General features: G+C 37.8%; 1 protein-coding gene across 1 annotated transcript; it reads left to right on the top strand.

The window, feature by feature from the left end:
- Positions 1-2: 2 nt before the first annotated feature.
- Positions 3-10,510, top strand: LOC114525732 (disco-interacting protein 2-like). The gene is made up of 32 exons (XM_028547151.1): positions 3-202; positions 1,041-1,103; positions 1,612-1,713; positions 2,101-2,223; positions 2,378-2,647; positions 3,193-3,248; positions 3,401-3,458; positions 3,805-3,878; positions 4,484-4,607; positions 4,736-4,830; positions 4,973-5,083; positions 5,162-5,285; positions 5,436-5,539; positions 5,859-5,961; positions 6,043-6,107; positions 6,191-6,284; positions 6,507-6,626; positions 6,741-6,855; positions 7,000-7,139; positions 7,213-7,349; positions 7,679-7,771; positions 7,847-7,974; positions 8,226-8,310; positions 8,414-8,464; positions 8,745-8,792; positions 8,899-8,990; positions 9,208-9,248; positions 9,340-9,443; positions 9,572-9,652; positions 9,747-9,869; positions 10,094-10,135; positions 10,420-10,510. Exons 1-32 carry the CDS (start codon positions 124-126, stop codon positions 10,492-10,494), a joined length of 3,120 nt encoding a protein of 1,039 aa, XP_028402952.1. The 5' UTR covers positions 3-123; the 3' UTR covers positions 10,495-10,510.
- Positions 10,511-11,278: the final 768 nt, after the last annotated feature.

Here is an 11,278-nt window from a genome sequence, read left to right on the forward strand (position 1 = left end):
AAATGTCAAAAATATTTTGGTCCGAAGCAAACAATTGAGGATGTGGATAAAACGATATTACTTTAGATTTTATTGTAAAAGATTATAGCGCTGTTTGGCGGCAGAGAGCCTTCGCTTTTTGTTATGGCGGAAAGAGACTATTCTTCCTACCCTTCTAGCCTTGTGGAGGAATTAAAAGCATTAGATTTGGAGTTGGAAGAAGGTGAGGTTCTTCGGTATAGACTGCTTGCATGTAAACACTGCTCTTTCGTTCGGGCCTGAATATATCGCCGTAAGTCTAAAATTAACCGGCAAAACAGTCTTTTTTTATGCTATATTTCAGTGCAAAGCCGAGAGTTTGCAGTGTTTCTTTGTGAGCGAGTCTTTAATGTATTAATTCGTAAACCAAATACATAAATCTATTATGTACACTGGAGCTTTTTACTGGTGTGACACTTTGAATATATTCATTTTAAAAATATATTCAAAAAGAATTACATATTGGTCTGAATATATCGTCCGAAATGCCATTTACTATAAACTTTAAGTGTTTTAACTTGTAATACCGAGTTTATTAGAATCTCAATGATCTGTGTCCGAAATTTTATTACATTCAAAAGACCTTTTTTATTTCGGGTTAATCGAGATAACTTGTATTTTATACCATGTGTGAAAACGATACATATTTTTCTGTATATGGCATGGTCTAATATCATTTCAATTCAGTTATTTCGTATTGAGGCTTTCTAATTTGGATTTCTTGTCGTTTTCTGGGGATTTTTCATGAAAGTTCAAGGCGTTGATTAATGCAATATTGATTGTATACAAAGTGGCGCATAAGTACGAAAGATAAAGATCAGAATAAATTTAAGGAAACCATGAAGTGTCTTTGGGAAATAGCTCCTTTTAGACCTATCTTGTGACAAGCACAAGCTATGATATTCTGTTATTACCCTGCTGATACGAAATTACAGTGTATAGAACCCTGCAGTGAGGTGACAGTACAAGGTCTTTGTTATTTTTAATAAATTAATTCTATGTGGGATGGTCTTGAATTTTAGGTGACATTACCCAGAAAGGATATGAGAAAAAAAAGGCAAAATTATTGGCCAGGCTTCCTCAAGGTATGCAATACCATCAATTTAATGTGTTCGACAAAGCCTGAATTAGTCGCTCAATTTATATTTAGCCATTGCTAATACAGCCCTTGAGCAAGTAACTTAATCTTAGATTTTCATGAAACTACAGATCAAATTTCATACTGCTTGATTTTCAATATGCTTTTTCAAGTATTTTCTTATCAGTCGAGGTTTATTATATATGATTAGGTGGGGAAAAACAGCATGTTAAAACCCAACCCAGCATTGAGGGTAATTGAGCTTCAAACAATACCATTTGGGTGTATATTCTAAAATGTTTGCTGAAAATATGTTGGGATCCAACTTTTATATTTTTAAATTTGGAAGTGTTGTTGCCAATGCACTTTCAAAAAAACTTGCATATCAACTTTTTTTGAAACACACTAGTAAAATATCTCAACTAGAAGTTGAGGAGGTCTGAGGACATTAGAAAGTTCCCTTCTGTATCAGCTGAGATTCCCATTCCATTTCACCTTTTAATTTGTCCTAACAGCACCACCGCCTGTGGAACCACGACCCAAACCTCGACCTGAGCAAAGACCAGAACAAATTCCTTTTAGTCCTGGTTCAGACTCCCCATATCACCCTCTTCCTGGTATGTACTGTATATATTCAATATTATTAACTCCTACATAGATAACACTGTTCATGGAACAAATTATGTCTTGTCTGTTTGTACAATTGTGACATAAAGCAGATATGTCTATTGAAGGGCATATCTGCTTTATGTCACAATGCTTTATTTGGAAAGTTGCATGCTATGTCATGATGTTGTGATTGATATAATGTCAGAATGTCAAAACAGCCATAGTTCAACAAACTTGGGATAAATGGTTTTATAATATTAATGCAAAATCAATGCATCATATCTGAAAACGAATAGTCTGAAATATGCTCCCTGCCTTGTAATTTGGCTTGTTTACCCATATACAGATGCCATGGTGTTGTGGAAATTATTTATATTTGTATTCAAAATCCCTAGTATTGCGTGTTGAGGTGGTACAGGCTGCTTTAGCTCAACGAAAGTCTCAGATAGAGTCACATGGGCCTTCACCTTTTAAACGACAGTCCTTAAGACAAAAAGGGCCGACTGAACTACAAGAAGGTAGTACATCTTGACACTTCACTATCCAAATTAGCATTACCTGCAGTTTGGAAAATTAGCTGGAAAGTAAAGAAATTTAGTCTCAAATTTAAAGTCAATGCTTTTAGTTTGCATGCCAGATGATTTTATTGCTGAACCTAAACTTTTTTTCCAGTTGACATTCCACTTCCTGATTATGATGGGGCAGACAATTTAACTAGCGCAGAGATGCAAGCAAGCAACGAAGCACCACATAAATACAGACTAAAAGTAGAAGACACATCGATTCCAAGTGTTTTGAAAGCCACACCTAAACAAGAAGAAGAGGTTGTTGTGGCCCAACCGGTTGTTGAAGCTGATCGTTCCAAAGCAGGGGCAAAACGAAGAAGTCAGATGCAAGTGGTATCAATAAGACTCGATTCAGACTCTGACTCCAGTACTGGACGTAAGTATGAAAGCTTAAAGAGTTATTCATGTGCAGTCTTAGTTAGTTTACACATCCTTTGCTTGGTAAGTCTTGTACCTGGGTGGATATATTTCATGCAAGAAAGAGCATAAATTGGGATAGCATTGTTCAATCATATTTAATAATCAGATAGTAAAAGATAATCCTTATTGAATCTTTAGGGGGAACAGTTTAGAACTTGTAGGGCTATCCAGCATAGATTACATTAGTTAGGTTTAGTCATATCCAGAACAGATTACCAAATTTGAATAAAGTTAGTTTAGTTTAGTTTAGATAACCCATGTAGTAACACTGGATCAATAAGAGATGATCCTTGCTGACGGACCTCTATAAGGAACTGTTCAGACCTGATAGAGCTATCCATTATGAATGAAGTTAGTTTAGTTTAGGTTTCCTCCTGTAGTAACACTGGATCAATAAGAGATGATATTTACTCAGGATCTCTACTCTCTAGGAGGAAGTAGTTTGCATCTGAGCTATCCAGTATTGATTATATTCAATATTTTATAAACCTTTTCTTTCAGCATCTTCTCCAGGAAAGGTCTCCTCCAAAATCCAACAGCTGTTAAACACATTGAGGGTATTGTGCATAATTATACTATCCATTCAACAATTAGATATGTTCTTCACAGTGATGACTTTTGTATGGGCAGATTTGCAATCATTTTTATTCTCAAAACTAGTAATTTTATACAATTTTGTTGTTCACTAGATCTTAAATTTTAATTTCAGAGACCAAAGCGCAAGCCTTTGGAGCAATTCTTTACAGATGATTATGATGTTGTTGAAGGTAAATTTTTTTTTCATATTAACATATGTACCTCGGCAAATCAGTTTAGCAAAAGGTTATCAGCATTCCATTGGAAAACCATGTGTCTTTGATGCTGATGAAAGCAAGTGAAATGTGCTTTTTTTACAACTAATATTTTTACCACAGAAGCAATACTCTTTGAAAAGTTTTAAACTTCAAGTGCTCTTGAAAGACCCTTCAAGCTTTAAAGTTCTTTATAAATATAAAGGTCTAAGGAATACCACTTGAGTCTGTATCCGGATGAATTTTCATTGCCCAGGAAAGCTTGTGTTTTGGGTGGTAATCCATTTTTAATTCAATAAATTTGTATCTTTATATTTGATAGAACCAAAGCTTGACCCAGGTGCCCCGAAACCTGAAGGAACGACAACAAAACCATCCATAGGCGATCCACTCCAAGTAAGTCTTCAAGCACAAATGAATAATAAATGCAGAAGCAGATACAATGCTGTGGTCAGCTCGCGAAATTTTGTTGAAATACGAAATAGTTTTTCCTGGGAAAATTATAGAGCCATAGTGTAACAGCATGAATGGCATCTGGGGGCATTTCTTTTGAATTTTAACTTACTATGAAATGTGATTTAACATCCTAAATATGCAAGAAAAGTTTTTGACATTTTGACGTAAGTGCCTTAAGAAGAGAAACAAACCAAGAAGGACGGATGATATGACAACATATACAGTATTGTAATATCATTTGACATTATATATTTTGTCCTTTAAAAATGATGTGAGATATTAAGAGAATATATAGGGTGTCGCAGGAAATTGACTCATAATATTACCATATATAGTTTGTTTTAGGAGAATGATGCAGATATGACCATATATAGTTTATTTGTAAAACTTCACAATTTTGACAGTTATATATGCTATATGATATGGCCACTGGCCACACATAGTTTGTCCTGTGAAACTGATCCAGGAGAACAAGGAATAGTTTGCTTTAGTGGGACAAAGCTGTGTTTTGTGACAGTGAGTCCAATTTGTGTTTGTAATTTTAGCAACTTGCCCAATGGGGTAATAGTTTGGAAGAAGCTTTATACCGTTATGGGACAAGCCATCATAAAGCTGCTGCCATATCAACCATCGACAACCATTGTAAAACATCTTATACGCTATCATATGGTAAGCAAAGTCATTCACTACACAAGCTGTGTATATAATTCATCTAAAGCCTTCAAATTGATGCAGCTTTGGTTTAATTCAATTTTATGGACTCTACAATCACACTAATGCATGGTCTCTTTTCTCAGGGAAATTGTTAAGCAAGGCACAAAAAATAGCCTTCACCCTTTTAAACAAGGTTGGCAATCCTAGAGAGGGAACTTCAATAATGATGGGAGACCGGGTGAGTACTGCGATGTATATATTTTTGAAGAACTATTCCCTCCTATTGTGGGAAACACCTCAGGGATTGATTGATTGCCATTCTCCTCTGTTTTAAAAGCAGGGAAGAAGATTTATATTAACTGTCTTAAAATCTTTCTTAGGTGGCATTAATATATCATCCAGATGATATAGTCGGCTTTTCCACAGCATTCTATGGTTGTTTACTGGCTGGTATCACCCCAGTTGCTGTTGTACCACCAAAATCAAAAGATGTGAGTTTTTGTGTGTTTGTTTTCCGGCCGGCTTACGTGATACGAAATATTTACCCAGCTATGAAACCAACATTTCAGGATCCAGGTGGGCAACAGATAGGATTCCTTCTTGGCAGCTGTGGTGTCACGTGGGTTCTTACCACTGAAATGTGCTTCAAAACTTTACCAAAGGATGATACTGGGAATGTGGTACATTTTAAAGGTAGGTACTTCTGTTCAGTGGTAAATTATTAATGTACAGATGATGGATAATTCATTATTTTATATCAGAGACAACCTACTTTGAATATTTTCTTTCTTCAACCTTCATGCATTGTAACTAACTAATACAACGATGTTATTCCACTTCTAGGTTGGCCAAGCATTCGTTGGTATTATACCGAGAAACTTGGCAAACCACCAAAAGATTGGCGGCCACCATCAAGTCTGGATCGTGCGTCACCAGCTTATATTGAGGTGTGTTCTTTGGTGCCCCCGATTCGCCTTAATTCACCCCGTTCCTATTGAATTGTTTGCCGTTTCACCCACTACTATCCTAAGAACCGTAATATTGTTACCAACGTGAAATCCAAACTCTAAATCCTTTTACCTTCAATTTAATCACAACCTCTATCCTTTAATCCCGATTCTTACATTAAACTCAATCTAATCTTCTCCCAAACATACCCTTAATTCCAATCCTACATAATCTTGGCGAAGTCTTATGGTTGCAAAATTGAAATAGCCTGAATAATGTGATTCATTTCAATGTATTTAAAATATCTTGCATCGGCAGTCAACGACAGGCAAAGATGGTTCCGCCCTTGGCGTGTCCGTCACTCGTTCAAACATGTTGACTCATTGTCAAATGGTGACCCAGGCTTGTTCATATACTGCTGGTAAGTAACAAAGATTAAATCATACAATAATTATGAAATATTGGAGTATCCAGATCATAATTTGTTTTCTTCTCTTTGTAGGTGAGGTTATGGTCAGTGTGTTAGATTTCAAACGAGAAGTTGGTTTATGGCATTCTGTTTTAACAGTAAGACAGTTTAATTGGAGTTTCTTATAATTATGCTACTCTTGCCATCATATTCTTCATTCCATTTTTTTGTATATTTCCAGAGCGTTTACAACGGAATGCACGTGATCTTTGTTCCTGGAAGTGTTCTGAAAGCTAACCCCGCCATGTGGTTGCAGGTTGTCACAAAACAAAGAGGTAGGGTGGGTGATGGGTACAGCGTTACCTTCAGTCGTTGGGTGGGTGATGGGTACAGCGTTACCTTCACCTTCAGTGGTAGGGTGGGTGATGGGTACAGTTTTACCTTCAGAGTTAGGGTAGGTGATAATATAGGTACAGTGTTACCTCTCAGTTGCCTGGGGGCGTAGTTAAGGTTTTCTTATGTAGTAGTTCTAATATATGGTATTATATTTCTTTCAGCAACGTGTGCTCTGGTGTCATCTCGCGACTTACACTGGTCTCTTCATGCGACGAAAGAAATCAAGGATGTCAATCTTAGTTCACTCAGAATGCTGCTCTTAGCAGACAGAGCTAATCCCTGTAAGAATTTATGGCCATTAAAAGATTGATATATATTTAGTAATGACTCAGACGCTGGTAATTGATCTAGCCTGAATACCTCGTTTTAGTACTAAGATGATTTTTTCCACACAGGGTCACTTTCAGCGTGTGATGCATTTATAAGTGCGTTTGAAATGAAAGGACTGAAATCAGAGTCTCTCTGTCCTTGTGCGAGCTCATCTGAAACACTGACTGTCGCTATCAGACGGTAAGTTCACCTAAGAAATACTTCACCTAAAGTAAACTTCAACTAAGGATTACTTCACCTAAGGAATACTTCACTTGAGTTGACCTGCACACTTCCACCTACTTCCTTGCTATAAAATGTCTCTTGTTTCCCTCATTTCTCCAGACCAGGAAAGCCAGGATCGACTGCAACGGGACGTGGTGTGCTGTCTCTGAATGGTTTGAGTTATGGCGTGGTCAGAGTGGATAAGGAAGGTTCTGTTACCTCGTTGACATTACAAGATTGTGGTACGGTCCCCCCTGGAGGTATGTAACTCACGATAACAAACGAACATTTGGACGGGGGGCTGAAAAGCACCAAATTACTCTCTTTCTTTAGTGAAAATTGTGGTGGTGAAACCCGAAGGACCTCCGAAGCTCTGCAAAACAGATGAAGTCGGTGAGCTGTGTGTTGCCAGTGGTACAGTTGGCAGTGCTTATTTTGGTCTTGTTGGAAAAACCAACTACACATTCAAGGTATTGCCTGTTGTATTTAGGCGGCCTATTTCAGATGTTAACTTTTCATGTGCACAATCGAATGCAAATGAACTGAAACAGAGTAAACAGGGTCTCGTTAACATTAGTTTCGGCATGTATAAAAAGTTCGACGTCTGAAACGGGCCTAAGTATCGTATTAGAGTTGACGAGTGTTTTCAGGTGAACTGATTTTCAGTACTAAACTGTAGTAAAGTTTGTAGTTACTTTACGTCTTAGCGGTTTATCTAGCTCTAGTGAAAATCGATGCGATTTCTGTAGTTGTCATCTTGAATCTCTTACAGCTATTAATATGTGTTGTCCTTATTAAGGTTCAACCTCTCGGTGCAGATGGTGGTCCAGTAGAACAATATTCCCACTACTCTGAATATGTTCGTACCGGCTTACTCGGCTTCCTTGGACCAGTGAGTGTCGACTTTTTTCTTAAATTTAATATCGTTAACTTGAAATAAAATCCTCCTCTTGAAATTTCCACGAAGGGTGGTTTGGTATTTATATGTGGTACTGTCGATGGTCTTATCAAAGTGTCTGGTAGACGACATAACGCAGATGATCTTAAGGCGACTATTCTGGCTGTAGATCCTATTAAATTTGTCTATAGAGGAAGGTAAGCAAGTTTCTAAGCTCCAAAAAATCTTCTAAACTCCAGCTGCAGATCTCTTTAAACAATTTAAAACTATTAATAAAAAAAATAGTTAGATCTCTTATTGATTCAGTGTTATTACAGGAGGAAATCGAGAAATTTGCTGCATGATAGCTCTACCAGTTCTAAACGTTTGGAAAGATCTTTTAGTGATCCAATATGATTTCAATACCACAGTAACCTCTTCACCTAATCTGACTTTTTTTCTGTGTCAGAATTGCGATATTTGCAATAGATGTTTTACGCGAAGAGCGAATCGTTGTCGTCGCAGAACAAAGACCAGATTGTACAGAAGACGAGGTAACAAGACGTTTCATCCTAGCTCCAAACAAATATAACTCCGTCGACTTTTAAAAAGGTTTCGTGTTGTTCTTCTTCAACTAAAGAACACTTTTGTTTTCAGGCGTTTCAGTGGATGAGTCATGTTATCCCTGCTGTCGACAGCATTCATAGCGTAAGTGATGGTGTTTGTAGTTGATACGAAATATATCATTGTTTACGTTCATAATAGAGTTAGTTTTACTACATTCAGGGCCATTTACACTTGTCATTTTTACTGCAATTTTCGGTGAAATTTTCGTCTTTCGATTGATGTAAAAGAGAATATAGTTGTGAATGCTTTGATGTATAAACTCGCTTGTTTAAGCATTTGAAATCGCCTTAAAAATTGCAAGTGTGTACAGGCTTTTGATGGTTAGATTCGCATGAAACTAATGTACATTTCGGATTCCTAGGTTGGCATTTATTGTTTGTGTCTGTTAAGCCCGGGAGGTCTACCAAAGGTAAATCAATTATTCAGCTAACGAATGATTACAGAATAGCTCTTGTCATAAAGGTCTTGGATACAGACACAAATCTGTACGTTATAAATTTTGCTTTTCCTTTCAGACCTCGACTGGTTATGTTCATATATTTGAGACAAAACAAAGATTCCTAGACGGCTCCTTGCATCCATCGAATGTCCTCATGTGTCCCCACTCGTGAGTAACTTATTCACTTTAAGAAATCTTCCCTGTCTTCCCTGCTGACCTGGAAAGAAATGAACGCTCAATTAGTAAATGACAATGGCATTTGAACTTCATGTTAGAGGCTTTCTTAATTTAAGTGAATATCTTTCTTTAAGTCAAACACCAGATTTAGTTACGAAAAATACCGCATTTTCTGACCATATCCACGGATTCTTCTTTATTTCTTCAGATGCGTGACTAACCTTCCCAAACCTCGAGGAAAACACCAAGGTATGACTTAGTATCAACGATGTTTCTCTTCCAACACCACTGATTTTCTTCATACGATGGTTAAATGTAAGAATTTGCATTATTTTCCCAGAACCTGGTCCAGGGGCTGTGATGGTTGGAAATCTGCTACGTGGAACAAGGATTGGAGAGGCATCTGGCAGAGAGATTGGCGAAATAACAGATGCGGATAAAAGGGTATGTACAGTAAATATCGATGAAAGAGCTTTCATATACATATTCACAGTCTTAGAACAGTCTTAACCATCATCGCGAGTATATACCAAATGCTTTCGACTAACATCTGTATTATTGTTTGTTTTCAGTTCCAATTTCTTTCAGAAGTTTTGCGATGGAGAGCTCAGTCGACACCAGATCATATCCTTTACTCATTGTTAAATACTAAAGTGAGCATCATTGTATACTCTTTATAAACGTATTCGATTGCTACATGTGATTCTTTTAAGATCTCTAGAGCTATCGTATGATTCTTTTTGTTAGGGAGGACTGGCGTCCACATTGAATTGTGTTCAGCTTCATAAACGCGCAGAAAGAGTAGCTCAGATGGCAATGGAATGCGGTGATCTCAGCTCAGGAGATCGTATAGCCTGGTTTATCCTCCAGGTACTGATCGTAATACATACTGAACCTAGTAGGCACTGATCCTAAGACCAACATCACTCCAGTCTCTGACTTCTGAAATTTTAAGACTTCTGAAATTAAGACTTCTGAAATTTGCCAAAATCTAAAATTTGCCAGAAGGCTTGAAACCTTCTTCTTACTTTGGTTTTCGAATACTACATTTGATAATATAAGAAACTTTTATATTTTTCTGTTCCTAATTTTAGGAATTGATCTGGTCGTTGCTGTATACGCTTGCTTGTATGCGGGTAGGCGTGCACTTCTTTTACAGACTATGATGAAACCCATAGACTAATATTTGTTGCATCTGGGGTGAAAGTTTCTTTAAAATTACCCTTTAATGAAAGTACCTGGATTGAAAGTTGTGCCACGAGGACAAAGAATGAGCTAATTTTTCATAGTTTTCCTACCTGAAGTGAAACATTGCGATTCATGTTGTGCAAGGCCTTGTTTTGGCTAGATCATTTCTGACCGCCTCGCAGGATGCTCGTCCTTCGTTTGCAATCCTCTTAGATAATCTTCTATCTTGCAGGTCTTATTCCAATCCCTATTCGACCACCCTATCCAAAGAACGTGGCGACGACTCTCCCAACTTTGCGTATGGTGATCGAAGTGAGCCAAGCACAAGCATTCTCACCATCGGCCCTCTGGCTAAACTTTAAAGTCCAAGGAAGCGTTAAGCGTGGTGAATAACAAACCATGGCCTCTTATACTGAACACTGATGATCCACCCAAGAAAGAACTCCTCAGACCTTATAATCCCCCACTCCGAACTTTTAGCTTATGTCGATTTTAGCGTTTCGACCACGGGTGTTTTAACTGGCGTCAAGGTGAGTTTCGTATCCCATGATTCAATTCAACAGGATGCGCTCTCCAGTTTTTGTATATATCAGTGTGTGGTAAACCTCAGGTTGCACTTCCACTCCTCTTTCATACGTATTTTCTAAAATTTTTCCTTGTCCAGATGTCTCATGCAGCGGTGACGGCGTTGTGCAGGTCTATTAAACTATCATGCGAGCTCTATCCTTCAAGAGTATCTGCCTCTGTCTCGATCCATACTCCGGACTTGGATTCTCTTATGTGGGCGTTGACGGGGTAAGTTGCTAAGACAAGCAATAGCTTTAGCATGAACTGACTATTTTTCCACATCCGTGATGGCACTTCTTGTTTTACCATTAGTATTTTCTCTGGTCATCACACAATTCTGGTGCCTCCTGGTGACTTGGAAGCCAACCCAGCCTTGTGGTGACAGTCGTGGTCATACAGGTACGTGTCTTCTTTGGACACAGAATTGGTCGTTTCATTGACTACCTGAATGTCATCCTACGTCAGTCGTTTCTCTTTACAGAGGTTGTTTGGTTCAATTTCAGTCGCGATACCTTCTGTTTCAT

Source organism: Dendronephthya gigantea, unplaced genomic scaffold (genome assembly GCF_004324835.1).
Source record: "Dendronephthya gigantea isolate DGI-Jeju-01 unplaced genomic scaffold, DenGig_1.0 000035F, whole genome shotgun sequence".
Lineage (NCBI taxonomy): Eukaryota > Metazoa > Cnidaria > Anthozoa > Malacalcyonacea > Nephtheidae > Dendronephthya > Dendronephthya gigantea.

Bases quoted from the DNA above. Each gene is read 5' to 3' on its own strand.
- LOC114525732 (XM_028547151.1), top strand. From the start codon at position 124: ATGGCGGAAAGAGACTATTCTTCCTACCCTTCTAGCCTTGTGGAGGAA. The intron at 6,108-6,190 runs GTAAGACAGTTT...GTATATTTCCAG, and splicing joins TATGGCATTCTGTTTTAACA to AGCGTTTACAACGGAATGCA. The intron at 7,140-7,212 runs GTATGTAACTCA...CTCTTTCTTTAG, and splicing joins TGGTACGGTCCCCCCTGGAG to TGAAAATTGTGGTGGTGAAA.